Below are 19,322 nucleotides of genomic sequence, written 5' to 3' on the forward strand. Positions count from 1 at the left end.
ACACCTTTCTGAGGTCTTGCACTTTTAGCTCTGTTAGCCTCAGCTGTCCTCAACACAATATCTTTCCATGACTGAGCCATGACACCTCTTAGGACTTGAATCTCTGTCTTGAATGGCTTGCTTGGCAGGAGACTGTTGGATGTGGTGATGGATGAGTTTACCGAGTAGGTAGGATTATGAAGTGAATTTTATTGTTCTTACATTTAGATTTTATTGGAGATTGCAAAAACGAATTGCCAGAATTTTCTGATCAGAAATCGAGAAAAATCTTCTTTTGGCCCATTCTGTTTGGGTCAGCTCTAGACATATAAGTGACATCTAAAGTTAGTTGTTCAAACAGCAACTGTGTGGTACCTCTTGGTTTCCTTCCTTGGTAATGTTGGCCATGCTCGTTCTGACAGATAATCTGGTTCCAACTTGCCTTACTCAGGTGTTGGCGATCAGCTGGCCACATTGGGCTTGCTGGTTATCTAAATGTAGCAAAGACCACAGCAGAAACCTGATGGTGGAGCCACCTCCCTCAAACCTTCTGGCACTGTGGCGCTTGAGGGACCCCCAAGGGAAGCAGAGGGGTGAGCCTGTGTGTGGAAGCATCCAGGACTTTTTGACATAGTTCTTATAGTTCTGTTGCTGCATTGACCAAAATAAGCCATGTGGTCAGCCTGGATTCAAGGGTGGGGGAGTCAGCTGTGAGCCTGTAGGTGTGTAGGTGCTTATGTGTGAGTGTATGTGTAGGAAGCAGAAGGCGGCCCTGAATGTTACGCCTCAGAAGCTGTCCATTTTGTCTTTTGAAACAGGGTCTCTCATTGGCCTAGAGCTTGCCAAGTTGAGTGGGCTGACTGGCCAGAGCCCCAGATATTTCCTTCTCTCTTTTTTCTGAGGTCTTGCGTTTCAAGAATATGCTACCATGCCTGGCTTGTTTTGGTTTTTGATGTGGGTTCTGGGTTTGAACTTAGGTCCTCGTTCCTGCAAGGAAGTCACTTTGCCAGCTGTGCTGCGTCCCCTGCTGAGCACTGCTATGCGAGGAGAAGCTGTGCCAATTGATCTGTCTCTGGAAGATGCTGTGTGTCCATTCGAATTCACTGTGCAGTGAACAAACAAGACTGAGCTGCTGGCTCCTGAGCTTAGAGCCATCGCTTGGCCCAGCAGCTGCAGGCTAGCTGGCAGACTGGGACTGTCTTGAATGATTCTCAACTGTTTTAAAAACTGAAGCTAGCATTCCTCTCTCCCGTTTGCCTCAGCTTTGTCTTTAGAAAGACTTCCAATCTCATGTTTAGTCTGTCTGCAGATTCTTAGATCAACAAGGTGCCAATTCATCATCCAAAGGGAAAGATCACTGATGACAGAGAGCCCTCCATCTCCACTTCAGGTCAGATCATCTGTGTTGTGTTCACCCAGCCCAGGCCTCAGTCTGTTCACTAAGAGCTAAGAGGCATCCCAAACCACTCAAGTCATGATCGAACTGGCTGTCTCGGCTTGTTGGGCAGAATGCTTTTCTACTGGGAAAGCAGGGACATCTTAGAAAAAGAAGGACTGACTAATTCCACAGCGTGGAGCTAAAGGACCTGCTCATTTCCAAACCTAAGAAAAATTTTCCCACTCTCAAGTCTATCATTTCATTTCTTTCTGGAACCAATCCTTTATTGCTGACATTAGTGTAGTTGAAATAATGTTCAATTCCAATGAGAAAAATAATATCCTTCAAGTTTCTCTTTCCTCTCAAACAAAAATCAAATACCTGAGGTCAAATATCAGAAAGAGGATAGAGGAAGATAACCCCTTATTGCTAATTAACATGCGGGAGATTTCTGTTTCCCTGGCGGTCGTGCAAAGTTCAGGAGGAACGTTCCAGGGATCTTCAGTAAGCGTGAAGCTCAGGAAAACAGCATCACCCAGACAAGCAGGAATGTGAGTGACAGTAGCCCAGATGGTGAGGGCAGCATTTACCTCAGCTCAGAGGACTCCTGCAAAGACCAAAGCATGAGTGGTCAGATGCTGTGTCCCTGGGAGGAATGGTGTGGTCACACAGCTTCTACTACAAGAGGAAGGCATGTTTTGTAGCACTCTACATATAGCATAGGTTGATTTCATATACAGTTCATTTTTGGCTTAACTATTTAGAATGTTTTCCCAGTGTCTGGTATGAGGAAATGATCCGCTGAGGTGTGTTGACGTGTGTGTATGAACTAGGAGTGTTTGTGTGAGTCTGTGTGCTAGGCAGTTGTTCCATTTGTCCATTTCACTTATGAATCAAGATCACATTCACACCTGGCTGCTGTGGTTGGTGAATGGATTTTGGCATTTCATGAGACAAAGCTCTGCTTTATTTTTATTCAAATTAATAAAGCAATAATAGTAAGAACAATAGTCTCAGACCCTCTGCAAAGATTTTAGACTCATTTGTAAAGTTCCCTGAAAAATCCCATTTGAGGTGGTGATTTAGATATGGATTAGCTTAAGAGAATCAGATTCTTGACCTGATTTTATATATTTGTATATGAAGGCAAAATTTAGAAGTGTGTTAAATTTTACAGTTAATGAGGATTTTATTTCAGGTTTATCTTCTTACTGTTTATTTTCAATTTAACTGCATTATAATCACATGACACTGTCATATGACATAGGTACTGGTCATCTATCTGTTCATGTTCTTAGTGATTCAGTGACAGGTTTTAAATCTTTGTGTGTGAAAAGAGCATATTTTCTCTATTGTGGGGCATCAGATTGATATATTATATAAATTTATTATATAATGTTATATAAATATCCTTAATATCAATCATCATGCAAGAGATTAAAGGAATCCCTTTACACTGTTTGTGCATTATGTTTACCTGCATATAGCATTTTAAAAATAAAATTGCAAAATTACAGCAACTCAGAAAATATAGACTCTATACAGCATAGTATAGACTTCCTAGGGTGAAAACTAAATAAATTCTCTCTATGCCTATGTGTCCAGGGCTCATTAAGACCTTCCCTGTGAGCCTGGGGTACAGAACTTGGTTATAAAGATAATGAGTTACAACCCCCTGTCTCCGTAACTCAATTTCGTAACTCACATTTACCAGTGAAGATGACTTGGATGTGTGTGACATGGGACCCCATCTTTCTCAGCACTAAGGAGCTCATGTCCCCAACTGTGCAAATATATTGTCTCTGAACTTATGTATGTTTTTCCCCCTCTACATCCTTGGAGAAAGAGACAGTATATTTCAAAGCTGCATGATCTTATATTCGGAAAACTTTGTTGACAAGCAGAAGCAATAGCTGTTCATGGTGTATTTTATTCCCCAGAGACCCAGCTGACTCCCCAGCTCATCCCCTCTTTACATTTTTGCTGAGTTTCCAGTTTTCTCATCTCTCACCCACTCTGTTCCTTGACATTTCCTGTGATTCCCATACTAGCTCCCCACCCCCACATTGTGGCCTCCACTCAGTTGAGAATGGTCTAGCTTTTACCTGAACTCCGACTAATAATAAGAGCTGGCCTTTGACATACAGAGTATCCTTGGATGATTCTTAAAACTGAAAATAATTCCTTAATTGGATTCACTTCTTAAGCCTCTCTCATGTCTTTTCTGTGTGTAGTATACATATATGGACATACTTATTTTCCTACATATATCGTGTATGTTGGGGAAGTACATATACATATGTGCATGCATGTTGGTAGAAGTCCTAAGCTGATGTTGGAATCATCCCCTATGGCTTCTCTACCTTTACTCATTGAGGCAGGGGATCTCAAAGCCAAAGCTTTCTGCTATGGCCAACTTGCTAGCCAGCTTGCTCTGGGGACCCCCTGTCTCTACCATCCCAGTCTGGAATTTCCAGGCAGTCTACCATACTAATAATTCATCACTTACATGGATTCTAGGCATTTGAGCTCTGGTCCTCACCTCCATGGGACAAAAGATTTAACCACTGAATCGTCTCCCCAGGGCCCGCTCCATGATTTCACCCACAACGAAAGCAACTAAAACATAATGTGCTGTGTTTTCAGGTCGTCAAGTAGTCTTCTCACATCCTCCTTTAGGCAGCACCAGGAGTCGCTGGCAGCAGAGAGAGAGCGGAGGCGACAGGAGAGAGAAGAGAGGCTGCAGAGGATAGAGCGGGAAGAGCGAAACAGATTCAAGTAAGGGATTCTAGACACTTCTGTGTTTTCAGACTTAAGACTGACAGGTGTCCTAAGTGGGTTGGGAAGTGACACATTTGTTCCCAATTCTGTCTATGTCTTGAAGCGGAGAAAGATTCACCTGCAGCAGACTGCCTGGGTGTGGTGTGTTCTGGCTTCTTCTAGCCATGTGGCAGGAAGCACAGACAGCCAAATACAATTAGAATGCCGTGCAGCCTTGGTCACCAGCCGTTAAAGGAGCTTGACCCAGGACACAGAACCTAATTGCCTCAATGTAATTTGCCGTTTCTCCCTGAAGGTCCTCATGTTTTATGCATATTCTGTTAGGTGTAGAAAGAAAATCTTTATTTCCAACTCTTTGGTTTGTTCTTTGCTCCCAGTAGTAACCATATATTCTTATATGTGGATGTATTATATATATAAAATATTACAATAATTACAAAGTACAACATATATAATACAATAATAATACCGTTTATCTTATATAATATGTTTTGCTTTTTCCTGGGGAGGAATTTTTGTACCAGTTACTCCCAACCTATGCCATGTTCTTTGTGCCCCTCCATGGATGTCTCCCTGGGCATGGCCCATTGAAGGTTCCATGTCTTAGCCTCTCTGTTCCCATTGAAGCCAGTGTCCCTCTGCTCCCCCCTTTAGCAGTTCACCTCTCAGCTCTTCTCTGGGTTCAGCTCTTCCCTCTCCCCTCCTGGGCTGCACGTGCTGCACTTTGCAGAGCGCACAACCCCAATTCCCTCCTTACGTTTCCTCCCTGCCTTCTTTCTGTCTGTTTTTCCATCCCTCCTTCCCTATCTTTCTCCACCACACTCCTGTACCTTACGCCTTCTTCTCCTCCTCATTATCCCTCCCAAAGCATCAACATGTTCCCCTCTCTTCCTGTGTCTCCCCATCTCTGCTTCCCATCTCATCAGTTTAGTTTCGTTGGCAACGTCTCCCATTGATGATGCTAGTTCCATCATTAGAGGACATAAGGCATGATCAGTGAGAATTTAGAGATTCAGTGACTTCTGGCTTTCCCCAGAGGCCAAGAACATGTGTCATTGTAGAAATGATCCAAATATGATGAGAATTGTAAAGCTATGTAGTGGCCACTTCCTAGTTCGTGCAGAGACACCCAGAGTCTCTTGTTGGAAGGATGAGCCTGGCTTTGGTGGGAGAGGATGAGTAGGTGGCATGAAGTTAACCAACATCATCTTCTGCCAGAATTCCACCAAATGATGCATGGGAATGCCAACCTGTCTGCACCCCTTCTGAGGCAGTTCCAGAAGTTGTTTATAAGATCCAGTTTTTAAAACCCCTGGGATAAGTTAAATGCTTCTTGATTTATGGATCTCTGAGAAATCCCATATTTTACCACCAATTAGCAGCTGGGAATTTGCCTCAAAATATGTGGAAAATTGAGGGATTAAGTTATACATCAAAAGTCTTATTGAAAATCCCTTACACACACAAAACCAAATAAGGTGTAGAGTGATTTTCAGGGAATAACCCAAGATTGTTCTCTGACCTTCACACAACACAACACACACACACACACACACACACACACAAAGTGCATAGTGACTTCTAAGGAATAACCCAAAGTTGTTCTCTGATTTTCATGCACACATACACACAATAGAGAAAGAGACAGAGGAACAGACACATACATGCAGAGACAGAAAGACAGAGACAAGGAATACAAGAACAAGGAACTTCCTGAGCCACAACCCACCCATCTCTGACTTGAACATAAATATCCTAGCATAAATAGCAAGCCCAGCTCTGAGGACTATATAGAGAGAGGACTACCACCCAGGTCCCATAATGGTTGTTGGGTGGCACACAGGGCCCTGATATGACACAGTAGAAACACCTGAGACCTGAGCTAACACTGGAACCAACATCAGAAGCTGCTTCAGAACTCACAGGGAAACCCAATCTGTTTGATTAGCTGCAAAAACAAAATGAGAATGAGTATCATTTTTAGTCCTCAGGATCTTGCTGTAGGTTGAAGATGTACAGATGCAATGCAAAACAGTCTGTCACAAACAGCTAGGGAAATTTAAACGAAGAAGAAGGAATGAAAAGCTGATAACTACAGAAGGGACTCGGATGGCGTCGTTATCAGGCAGGTTTTAAAGGAGCTATTGTGGATGTGCTCATCTCTGCCACAAGCTATTCTTGGAAATAATTGATCTATATGACAAACTATATTAGAATTCGTTCCCATTATATTACAGTGGAATGGTAGAGTAAGGCCTTTTACAAGTAAGACTTAAAATAAAAGACTAAGAGAAGTATGCTTGAAATATCTGAAAAGACAAGGCCTTGTGAAGATCCGAAGAATAGCCAGCTAGAAACACACTGAAATAACGGAGACATGGGACAAATAAGGAATTCATTGGATGAGCCAGGCAGCAGAATTGAAATGAGGGAGAAAGGTCAGTTTGGAAACAAAGTGTGAGAAAGAAATCTTAGAAACCCTTGGAGTAACACCTGAATCCCTATCCTTTGTGTCACTGGATCCCAGTAAAGCAGGAAGAGGGGCTGAGAACATATAACATTCAAACCCATGTTGTACACACATCTACATTCATGCAGACGGGGGACTGGCCCCGACATCCCGTCTTCAGAGATGGTTTACCACCAGTCACCCTTTGCTCTGGTGTTCACGTGATTATCACTTGTCATTTAAGAGTGCAGAGAGAACCAGGTCAAGTGACCCCCTTTCCAGGAAGAACGCTAGTCACCTCTCTGCGGGTGACAGTTACAGTGACCATGACTCCACATTTGAGACTGTGAGTGGAAAGGGGAAGTCAAGAGGGAAGCACAGGAAGCTGAGAGCCTCCGCTCCCCAGGGCTGATGCTTGCTCGGCAGCCCCACCCACCTCTCAGTTGCTGAGCGAAGTGTTCACGTGCCTTGGAACCTCTGCACACCTCAAAGTCACCCTCTGGCTTTAGTGATTTCTTTAGTGATGCAGCTTTAAGTTCTGGGTTGGAAGATACTGTGTTTCTAGCTCGGAAGGCAATGAACTTGGCTGTTTCTGCACAGCACATCTGATCCTTGCTGCATTCTCCCCAGTCTACACCCCCTTTCGTCTTTCTGATGTTGTGTCCTTATGTCCAGTGTAGACGACCATGCTGAACAGACTCTCCAGGAAAACAGTCTGCTGAAAGGCAAGCGGCCAGCTAGTCCTAAACTTAGATTCAAGCTGGAACCTCACCAGTAAGACCAGAAACATGAAACATTAAAATTGAACAATATTGGACATATCATGGGTGTAAATAAAGGCGAAATCACCAAGTCAGACCTTCTGGTGGCCTTGGGTGAGAACTGAGCGCTGGGTAGTCCCTGAGTGAGCCTGTTTTCCTGCTCTTCTGACTTCTTTGCCATTTTGTTGAAAAGAAATTCCATTGTGTTTAGCATGTTTGAAGTAGCCTCTAGACTTATACAGTTATTTTCATTTTAGTAATTGCTTCTTAATCTTATGAACATCTAAGTCTATTTTCTCCTCTTTTCCTTTGTTCTGAACATTTCCGCTAGCCGAGAATATCTAGACAAAAGAGAGGAGCAAAGACAAGCAAGAGAAGAAAGGTGCGTACGTTTTCTTCAGTGTGTAGTGAGGTGTCACGTGACTTTGCACTGTTAACCAAGCATGCAGAACCCTCTGAGATGCATTAACCTCATCTTATTGCATGGCTGGTACTTGCAAACACCTGCCCTCCTCACTTTATATGCTGAAAAAACTGGATTTGTGGTAGATGCGGCAGCTGACAGAAGTCAGAGATGGAAAAAGGCCTAGAGCGGCCATCATGGCAAAATTTTTTGCTCTAAAACCCTTCTCAAAATGAGCATATTTCATCTCCATCTTGACATATGATCACTGCAGTCATGTGTTACAATAATGGAGATGTGTTCTGAAAACTCCATCGCTGGATGACTTTTGTCCTTGTCTGAATATCTTCGTGAGCACTAGCAAACAAAGATGGCAGTGCCAAACTAGGCACTAACTGCTCAAGGACTGTCATTCCATAAGTAATCCACAACTGACCAAACACCATGATGCCTCCATTAATCACACCAGCACCCCTGAGCCTGGCTTAGGCATTCTTGCTACAACAAGGTCAGTTGGTCCATATTCATTTAATAATTGAGCACACGTGCCATGCCAGATATTGTCCCCACTGTGCAGAAGACCGTTGAATTTTATAACTGATCACTTCCCTTTCTCCTGAAATGCTCTCTGTCCTACATGGAAGGAACCATTCTCAAACAGCCCCTGAAGTATTTGGTACTCACACTGGGCACTGAGGAATAAAGTATAGAATGAATGAATAAATGACACCCTGCAGGAGGGCTCAGAGGGTAATGGCACTCGCTGCCAAGCCTGGCAAACTGAGTTTGATTTCTGCGACACATATGATGGAGAGAACCAACTTCTGACTCTGCAAGCTTTCCTTTGACCACCCCCATATACATATGCATTTAATGCATGAGAGAGAGAGAGAGAGAGAGAGAGAGAGAGAGAGAGAGAGAGAGAGAGAGATAGAGGAGGAAGAGGAAGAGGAGGAGGGGAGAGGAGAGGAGAGAGAAGACAATGTAGTTTTAAAAATAAACAAATGACTTAACAACCTAGCAGCTTTATTTAAAATCTTCAGGCTGCAGACTTAGTCCATTTATTTTTTATGTGTATGGATGTTTTGGCTGCATGAATATCTGTGCACCATATGCATGCCTGGTGCCCTTGGAGGCTAGAAAAGGACGTCAGGTCCCCTGAGACTATAGTTACAAACTATTGTGAGCTGCCACGTAGGGTTTGAGGATAGAATATTGGTCTTTTGGAAGATCAGCCAGTTCTCTTCACTGCTGAATCATCTCCCAAGCCTCAGTTCATTAATTTAACTCCGTTTGAAATGGTCAAGTTCACATATTAAGTGTGGCCATGGAAGTCCACAGGCCAGTTTTTACCCCTTGCTCCCTACAGCCTGCAGTTACTAACTCTGTCACCAGATGGCGATATAGTATGTGGAGAGTGCTAGGCTCTGTTTATGCCTTTTGTACTGGAGCCTAGCGGGAGTCTCACCATTTCTGAGCTGTGCCAATGTGATGTGGAACTGCGCTAATGTTTTAGACACCATCAGCTAAATAGATCAAGACTGTCTGAGTCAGGCAACAGCGGAGACTGTCTGTGCTCAATTAAAAAATTAGATGCTTAAGTCAGCCTCATGAATAAAACATTGGTTTATTTCCTACATTCTATTAGATTACTGTCATCCTAATCACCAGTGGTGGCCAGTAAAGCCAGAGCGAAAGGTGCTGGAGACAAAGCAAGAAACTTCTCTTTGTCTGCTGAGCTTCAGAGAAAGAGGAGACATACCCTTACTGAAGGACTCTTGAGTTTTTGCCTGGGGTTAGGGAATTTTGAATTTTTTTATGTTTAGTTTTTCTTGGAGAGAGTCTGTACTTTTGAGCTTCTGACAGATAAACTGTCAGGTTATATCCACACAGGCAAGGAAGGCTTGGTGGCTTCTTCTGGGAATCTCAAGCTATGTCCACACAAGCAAGGCTCTGTGGCTCCTACAGGGAATTTCCAGTGTGTAGTCAAGAGTCAAGGTCAGAACTGGGCTCAGGCCGACTTCACAGAGCTCTCTGGCTATTCCCCATTCAGGCTTTTGTTTATTCCTGGCATATTCGCTATTTATTTATTTATTTATTTATTTAAGATTTTTTCATTTTATATACCAATCCCAGTTCCCAGTTCCCACTTCCTCCCCTCCTCCCATTCCCTCCACTTAACCCCCACCCACCCCCCATCCATTCCTCAGAGAGAGTAAGGCACATTGCTTTGAGGAAGGTCCAATAGGCCCTCCCTACTATACCTAGGCTGAGCAAGGTATCCATCCAAAAAGAATAGGTTGCCTAAAAGCCAGTACAAGCAGTAGTGATAAATCCTAGTGCCACTACCAGTGACCACCCCCCCCCCCAGTCTGCGCCAGCTTGTCACTCACCTCTCCCACTCCTGCTCTGCCCTTGATCTCCTCTTCTCTTCTCCCAGAATGCCCCTCTACACAGCAGGTGGTCACCTCAGCAGGTGCAAGAGTGGGCTCTCTATGGCTGTACTGTAGCCCTCCCCCACATCCTACCTCTTAGTTTACACGGGGTTCAGTAAACAGAGCCAGGCAGATCCCCATAGTCTGAGCCAGCCCTTTTTCTTGTTTTGGTTTGACTCATCTGAGGAAACAAGGGGAGGGGGTCCCAGGAAAAAAGGAGAACGGAAGATTGGGGGTGCATGCATGGCAATGATGGTCCAGGAACCACGAGAAAGGACACTGCGCAGCGCTGGAGGCCCAGAGATATTGGAGGGCTTGAACTCAATGGGAGGGAGACCTGGGTAGGAGGACAGTAGGGAACGACGTAGTGAGTAGGACTGGCTCATACGGGGGGGTGTGTGGCTCAGTGAGACAGAGCAAAAATTCTGGTCTAGTCCTGCCCTGGTGTACCTTCTGGGTGCCAGAGCTCATTCCAAATGTTTATTTACCTCTCTCAGTGTACTGTGAGCTGCAGGAGGGTGGGATATTTTTCTTGTTTGTTATTAATTCCTTAATACCTACTACAATCCTGAGCACATAACAGACACATTGAATAAACGTTCAATAGACAAATGAAAAGATGATCGCGTAAACAAAGGAGAGAGAGGCATGGCAGAGCAGGGTTGATGGAGAAGCAGAGGTGAGCGGTTGAGCCATGGGCCTGAGTTCTACATCACAGGTTGTGCTTTTGGTTGCAGCCTTATTGTGGTCAGTTGTATGGTTGGTGTTGCTTCACAAGGCGTTAGAGACCTGTGGTCATAAGGGACAGTCACCTCATGGGCTGGTGACTCGCAAGACAATGTGTTCGAGCCCTTGCATGCATGACTTTAAGAGTCACTGTGTATGCAAAGGTCATGCCGTAGGTCTAGCTTCCTGCCCGGGATGCTGGAGTTCCTGTGTGTCACATGACATTCCTCACTGTGTGCTGTGACTTTGGTGTGGACCAGCTTGCAACCCTCATCTCTCCAATCCTTGCGGATAAACATTGCTGCTGCTCTTCCAGGAGAGTAATGCTCCCGATCCTCATGGGCACAGGGCAAACTAAAGCCGCGTGAGCTGGGGCTGCAAAGGTGGCTCCGTGCTTTAGAGCACTTGTTGCTTTCACAGAGGGCACAGGTTCGGTTCACAGCACCCACACGGCGACTCACAACCATCTGTAACTACAGTTCCAGGGGATCTGACTTCCCTCTTCTGACCTCCCCAGACACCAGGAACACATGTGGTACATGCATGTGCATATAGGCAAACACTCATACACATAAAGTAAATAAAGCTTAAAAAGTTATTTTAAAGAGTGTATATGTATACCACATACACCTATCAAATACGTGCCAATTTAGGCATTTAAATGTATGGGCCAGTAACGTGAGGCATAGTCTCACAATTATACAACTATAAGTCTCGTTGTGTAAGCTGAAGCTGTACCCGTGCTGACCCGCGCTGTTCTCCCCAGCCCTGCTCTCTTGTTACCCTAGAAATAAATATCCTCATTCCTTGGGGACAGTTCTAGTTAAGTCTTTTGGCTCATCCTCTCTCCCATACATCTTTGGCGATGGCCTTTATGAACCTATGCACGCTCCAGAGTAGTCTTTGTGAATGTCTAACAATCTCTCGGAAGAGCAGCCCTTTGGATTCTTGTCAGAAACTGATCTAAACCCACTGGCTGGCAGCCCCTGCCTGCCAACCAGGCTGCCCACAGAATATGGTGTGGAGGACCAAAACTATGGATAGACCAGATAAAAGGCCAGGACCGGTTGGTAGGATCATGTGTGAGACGAGATGTAGCCATTTAGGGAGCCGCTGGTTTTGTTTCGTTTTGTTTTTAATGGTTGAGTTGGCCTCCTGGCTCGAAGCCTTTCGTGTGAGAATGTGATTCCTGGGACGCTGACTTTTCTTCTCTGGGGTTCACATCTCCTAGACTACCCCTATTAGCAGGGCAGAAAGAGTAGGACAGCTCTGTCTCCTCTCTCTTTCTCTCTCTCTCTCTCTCTCTCTCTCTCTCTCTCTCTCTCTCTCTCTGAGGCAGCACTTTGCCCCAAGTTTTGGGTGTCAGCATGTGCACCCCATCACTGCTCCTCAGGAAAGCAGACCCACTGGCCAGTGAGATGGGGCACGTGCCACCCTCGGCCTTCTGACTGCAGGTGGGTCTCTGCAGGTCAGGGCTCCTCGGCAGCTTTCTCTGTGCACGCTTTGCCGGCTTCTCATCAGTGGACACAGGAAGGCACCGACAGAAAGAACCAAAGAGGCTGCGCTCCCTGCCCTCCCAAATCACATTATCTGCTTGTTGAAAACAGGCGCACACTTGGGAAGAGCTGACTAAATATGCCAGGCAGTAAATGTAACATGCCATCCGCGCTGAATGGGCTACATATCCGACATGAGTTCAGAGGCAAGACTGAGATTGCTTGCAGCTGTGCTGGTCCGAGCTGGCTCCGCAGAGGAAGAAGTACACACTGGCATAGCCTGAAGGGTAGTCTGCCTTTGTGGGGGAGCAGAGGGGTGAAGGTGACAGAGGAGGCCACACGCTCCTAAAGGGTGAGACTAGAAGTGCACGCTCCTGTGTGTGCACATATGTGCTTGTGGGCAGGTCATAGGTCAACATCGAATGTTCCTTGGGTGTTGTCTGCGTTGCTTTTGAAGACAGTGCCGCTGAGTGGCCTGAGTTGCCCTGTATGCCAGGTTGACTGGTCAGTAAGCCTCAGAGATCTGCTTGTCTCTCATTTCCCAGAATGAAAATTATAAGAACAGGGCACCATATCTGGCTTTTATATGTGAATCCCAGGATCAAACTTGGGTCTTTATACGTGCAAGGTACACATTTGACCAACTGACGTTCTCCCCCCCACCAACACACACAAACCCTGCCCCCTAGCTGCAGTCGCGTGCTTCTTCATTAAATTACTTTAAATACTTTAACTATGCTCTCTGCCTTTGTCATGCTGGTGAATGCGGAGTGTCAAGTCCAGGGTCCCTGGTGACCTCTGGAGGTGGCTTTTGTGAGGTGCCCTAAGGCATAGGCATGGAGTGACGCTGCCCACTGGGGAAGATGGAGACCTGCCCCGGCCAAACTCACGCATGATTTCTGTGTGGACATCTGGAGAAGCACACATTGCAGAGTTATTTTGGTCTGATCTATAAAGTGCACTGTGAGGAAGATGATTGGTAGCTGTTCTTAATAAACAGTTAGTGGGTTCTGCCTGTCTGCAATGCAAAACAGATGTATCTTTGTTCTTTTAAACTGACTTTGATGCATAAACTGTATGTGACGTCAGGTCCAAGCTATTGGATGTCTGAGTCCTGCTCAGAAATATTTTAGAATATAAAAAAGTTTCCATGGGCCAATGCTGAGAGAACAAAGTGCATTCCACTTGTGTTGCTGTGAGCGTTGAAGCAGGTTCAGGAATTCCAAGAGGCGTCTGTCCAAGCAGCCCCCTTTTGGTATTTGGGGGCACTGTTTCTCTCTACCACACCAAGAAACCCTCCCACTTCACAGCTGTGAACTCCACGGGGGTTCAGTTCTCAGCTGTCACTGCCAGAGCCTTTGGCGGATCATTATTTGCTAGTTTATTGTTGTTGTTATTATTTGTGTCCGTGTGTCCTGAAAGGGGAATGGAGACTCTGCAGCAGTGAACCAGGATCCGGTTTTGTGTGATGTGGCCACTTGTCCTCCCTTCCTTGCTTATGAGTGATGCAGGCGTTTTAGTCGCTAGCATCTTGGCTTTGCTGTGCGCTTTTGGCAGACTGACCCTCCAGTCAGCCCTGCCCTCTGCTCCATGCATCAGGAAATCAGCTCACTCTGCAGGTGTTTCGTCCATAAACAAGCGTCAGCCACGGGCTCCTCTTTCTTTTTACGGAAACCCTTTGGAATTTAACTTTCAGATACAAATACTTGGAGCAGTTGGCAGCCGAGACGCAGGAGAAGGAGCTGAGAAGCCGGAGCGTGAGCCGGGGCAGAGCTGACCTCTCCTTGGACCTGGGCTTGCCAGCAGCCCCTGCTTCATCCTCCCCAGCAAGTCAGAGTCCTTCATCTGCTGACTCACAAGAGACTCTCACGGTGCCCACCTCCCCACCCACTCTTCAGTACCCACAAGGTGAGTGCTGGGAGAGCGGTGGGAAATGTGACTATCACCACCAAACAGGCTCCCTCGGGAGTCCAGCATGCCAGCTAACATGAAGATAACAGGACAGGTGAGTTTCAGGGTGGCTGCAGCCTGTGCTGCCACTGACATACTAGAGGTTGCCGGAGCAACTTAGATGAAAGCAAACTCATTGATAGAAGTCACCCACCTGTGGTCATTAAAAGATAAGAATATACAAAATTAGACTGATATTGACAATCCTAAATACCAGGCGTTTATAGTACTTGATTTGGATGTAAGTAGCTTTGCCCTGAAAGGTGACAACTTTGGAATCCTTTTATCCTAAGAATTTTTAAATTTATGGGAATCAAATAAATGAAAGCAAACAAAAAATTAGAACATAGTGATAATATATGATAAATACTAAAAAAGAAAAATAATAATATTTGCTGATATGTATCGTGTGTGTGTGTGTGTGTGTGTGTGTGTGTGTGTGTGTAGACAGGCAGGTTTTCCCTGGAGAAATCTTGTTAGCAATATCATTCACTGCAGCCTTGAACCACAGCTGCCTTCCTGCCTGCTCTGTGCATTGCACTGGGGGACTTTCTCTTTCATGTTAATACAAAGCACAGCTGCCGGCGCAGGCGCTGGCACAATGTATTCACAGCACCACGCCAGCTCTTTGGGCTTCACCGAGGGCTGTGGCTTTCAGCCTGATGTAGACATAGCCAACTGAAGGCAGCTGAGACACAGAGCTTTTGACTCTGGGAGGGTTGGCTATCACTCGCAGCAGCTTCCTCCAGGCAAAGCAGGACTCCATGACCTCAACAGTACTGGGTGCTATGGAAAGATTGTCTATCCAACTTTCTGCCGGCTCGCCTAGCCTCAGGGTCCATTGGACAGGAGCAGGCTACTGTCCTCCAGACTTTGCAGTGTGTCAGTTAGTTACTCCTGGTTCCTGACCCCATGGGAGATTGTCCTAGGCAGATGGCTCAGTCACAGATGAGTAATTTCAGTCTGAAAATACCAAGCCTGAGTCTGAGAAGGCAACTATAAGCTTTCCAAACACTGTCTTAAGGTTATTGTCTTCTCTGTGTTCGGCATTTCCACAGGCAGTATAAAAATTTGCCTCTAGCAAAGTTGTGGTTCAGTGCTCAATCTGGGGATTTTACACTCTGACATCTACCTCCAGCTGTTGAGAAAAATATTGGTCTAAATGTGAAATAGGGGACAGTCCTAAACAGAGAGGGGATTGGCATACCTAGAAAATCTCGTTTGTCCTCAGGGTTTTTAACCATTCATTGTTTGCTGCAGAAGACAGTTCCTCAAGGATTAGGTCTAATTAGAGTCGTGCCTGAGGCCATCCCATCTAAGGGAAAAAAAAAAAAACCCACTATATTTTAAGCTCCCAGAAGAGCACAGAAAATAAAACACACACACACATATATATTAGACTTATACACATATATATTAGCTATATTAGTCATACATATTAATCAGCATGAACTTTTTCCAGTAAGCTTTCAGAGAGATAAATAGCAAATGTCATTGCTGTCTCCAGGGAAAGGATTAGTAGAGATGGAGAGGATGTTTGGCTGAAAATCACACTGGTGAGGTTTCGATGTGAAACACGATACAAGGCTGGAATTTACACACCTGGACATCAATAAAACAACCTCTGTGGTATCGTTTGAATTCCCTTGGGGAGACCAGTGGGTCTTTGAAGACACAGGTGGCTGGCTCTGCTATGCTAACTGTAGTCTGAATGAGCAGGACCACCACCTATTCCGACTTCCTTGTCGTCGTGTGTAGTTGAGTTTTGTATTGGAGATGAGGGTCTGGGGAGACGACTCTGTCAGGAAAGCGTTTGCTGTGCAGATACAAGGGAGCTGAGTCGGGATCCGATAAGTGAGATGTAGTGGTTACACCCATATTTCCAGCGTGGGGGCAGGGAGTAGGGAGAGACAGAGGAGTCCTTGGAGCCTGCTAGTCAGGCAGCCCAGCCAAATGGTAAGCCCCATGTTTAGTGGGAGATCCTGCTTCAAAAATTAAGATGGAAAAGTGATCAAAGCAGACACCTAGCACCCCCCCCACACACACATATTTACATACAAACACCCAAACACTACACACGATTACACATAAATCAAGAATGGTAATGATCTAAAAAGAATTCCCTAAGAGGAAGATCAAGAACTGCTGGGAGTTCCTGCTGATTTGGGGCATTTTTTTTTTTTTTTGACAGAGCTACAAAGCTGAGGTGACAGGGTTTAGCCCTTCTGCTTTGTTATTGCTTTGTTATTGTTCTTTAAAACACCCGCTAGCCTCTTCTTTCTATCAGGTCTCATTTTCAAATTTCCCAAGTAACTTTTTGCTTACCCCTAATGTTTACAATAGTCCAACATCTGGAGGAAGAATAACACATATAACCACAACATCCAGATGTTTGTCCTGCACCAAACACCTGGCACTGTTGTGTTCCCCATGTGCCAAGGACTGGCGTGCTTTTTCATTCTTGGTCATTTCTGGAGCATATGACCACAGTGCATTTCATGGTTCTCTCATACCCTGCCCCTTCCTTCCCAGGCTCCTGTTGAATATTTGGTCATGTGTTTGGGTATCATTTGTAGTCTCCTGAGGATAACTGCAAGGGAAGATTCATGGGACTGTTACGGGCTGTGCCAGGGCTGGGAGAAGGGTTCGTGGGTAGAGCTGCATCCCCGCATTTGAGGAGTCACAGTGGCACATGCCGTGTGTTGTGGTTGTATTTTATGCCATGCCATCCTTTGCCTACCTTCTCCCCAGTGTTTGCACAAGCCAGCATTTCAGAGTCATATTGATAAGAAAAGGAAAAGCTAATATTTGTTTCTAACCTATGTATGCCTCAAGACGATCGGTCACTTTGTGGCTGCTTTTTGCTGTGTTTGGTTTTAGCGTTTTGAAACCGGGTCTCATGTGTTGGCCATAGGCCTCAAGCCTCCCTACCTAGCAGATGATGGCTTTGAATTCCCGATCTTCCCGAGTTCACCTCAAGAATCTGTCGCATTAATGGGCACATCCAGCTTACAATTATTTACTCAAACTCTGGAGGACTTTTAAAAGCAAAAGAGCCAGGCTCTGTGACACAGACCTGTAATTCTAAGCACAAGTAAAGGTGGAGGCAGGAATATTAAGAGTTCAAAACTAGTCTTGGCAATATATCATGATCGAGGGCTATATAAGGCAGGCCCTGTCTCAAAAACACAAAGCAAGAGAGATATGAAAACATTGGAATTCCTTTTCATTCTCCTCACAAAATCCACTTGAAAAGGGAAGACCCAAAGGCTAAACACTCCTGGCATTGTGTACCATCTAGCGAGCCCTCCAAATCTGTCTCGGCGAAGTATGCTGTAACTTTTGTATAAGCGATGCCACTGGCCCCCACCATCAAGACAGTGTGTGCTGGAATTATTTTCCCATCTGGTCCGTTTGCAGCTCACAACAGATGTGTGTCCCTAACTGCCTAGTCTTGGTTGTCATGGTCTGGGTATTTTTCCTTTTGTGTCAAGCTAGCAGACCAAGTGAGGCGCTGACATCCGCATGCGCTCATCCTCGCGCTGTGCTCGCTGTAGGGAGTGCAAGCAGCCCCAGCGGTCGGTGAGCATGGCAAAGCATCTCACCAGCCATTGCTTTGATAGGCTGGCATTGTACAGAGACCCGAGGGTGTGCATCAGAGTATATGATAAGTTTATTTCCTATTGTGCTGAAACCCACAGATGACTCTGGCATCAAGGCTATTCTCACTGATCAAAGTGAGGGGTTCCGGTTAAGATATCGTTCTTTGATATGATTTGTTTTTAAGTTTTTCGAAGAATTAAAAGGAATGATGTGCATGCTCTTGAGTAAGAAGTCAGTATAGTCAAGTGTGGTGCTTAAACTCAGTAGTCAACTTGATGGCATCTAGAATCATCTGTGGGACAAGCTCTCCGCACAACTGTGAGGGGTCTGAATTAGACCAATTTTAGTTACTGTGGGAAGACCCAGTCTCTGTGGACAGCACTCATCCACAGCTTGTGGTTCAGAATGCAATAAAAGAGAAACAGAAACTGGGCCCACTGCTCATTTCCCTCTGGGATCTGACTGTGGATACAATGTGTGGGCAGCTGCCTCAGGCCCCGCCCCATGACTTCCCTAACACAGTGGACTGCACTCTCGAACTGTGGGCCAAAATGAGATGCTGTGTCAGACATTTTGTTAGAGCAGTGAGACAAGTAACTGTCACACAAAGTCTTAGCACCAAATGAGTCATAGCCAGGGAATTCATCTCATGGAAACAGAGTAAAGTAAAACCACCAGCCCGAAAGGCAGCTATTGTCTTGGTGGTCCCAGTGATGTGTTTCGGCTAGACATATCCCCTTTAATATGTCTCTGGGGAATGGGAGCTGTGCTCCTACCATGTTCCTTTCCTCAAACACACAGGACCCTTCTGAGTCCAGATGGAGAGAAGTTACTTTTCTCAATGGAGGAAAGCTATCGTTGAGAGTTTAGAGATACACCTCTTAGCCATACGCCTTACTGGAGAACATACACAGGCCAGGTTGTCTGTGTTGTTTCCCATGTACGCATACTGAGAAAAGACTTTAGAGGTGCATCTGAAAATTTGGGCCTGCTACATACAATTTAAATCAAGAAAAGTACATTCACTAGCAGAGTTTCTTTTGATGTCTTTAATTGGACCTTAAGGTATTACCAAAGGACCCATTGACGCTGGGGATATGAGGCTAATCCAATCTCATATGCACCTGAAAGCATTTGCAGAAACAATTGACAGTGGCTTACTGCTACGTCTCTCTCACATCTAGGAACTTAAAGTAAGACAGTTCTCCAGCGTATACTTCCTGGCACCTGGAAATAATGCAGTTCTGTCATAGAATATTCAGTCCATTTAAGTGAATGATCATTTCTCACAGAGGCCTCCATCCGTAGTCCTCATTGGTAGTGCTGACTGAGTGTCCTGGTCGGCTTTGTTGTGTGCTCTT

At 45.3% G+C, this 19,322-nt stretch overlaps 1 protein-coding gene across 5 annotated transcripts in view; it reads left to right on the forward strand.

Moving 5' to 3' along the window:
- Fhod3 (formin homology 2 domain containing 3) overlaps window positions 1–19,322 on the forward strand; it is a 412,222-nt gene that overhangs the window by 333,663 nt on the left and 59,237 nt on the right. For 3 of the 5 annotated variants that reach the window (XM_038330720.1, XM_038330721.1, XM_038330723.1), the window contains 3 exons: window positions 4,004–4,135; window positions 7,680–7,730; window positions 14,105–14,316. In XM_038330720.1, coding sequence (XP_038186648.1) covers window positions 4,004–4,135; window positions 7,680–7,730; window positions 14,105–14,316 — 395 coding nt within the window. Of the gene's footprint in view, window positions 1–4,003; window positions 4,136–7,679; window positions 7,731–14,104; window positions 14,335–19,322 lie in introns of all 5 variants that reach the window. The other 2 variants (XM_038330722.1, XM_038330724.1) reach the window with 2 other exon arrangements.

This window comes from Arvicola amphibius, chromosome 5 (assembly GCF_903992535.2).
Source record: "Arvicola amphibius chromosome 5, mArvAmp1.2, whole genome shotgun sequence".
In the NCBI taxonomy this organism is placed as follows: Eukaryota; Metazoa; Chordata; class Mammalia; order Rodentia; family Cricetidae; genus Arvicola; species Arvicola amphibius.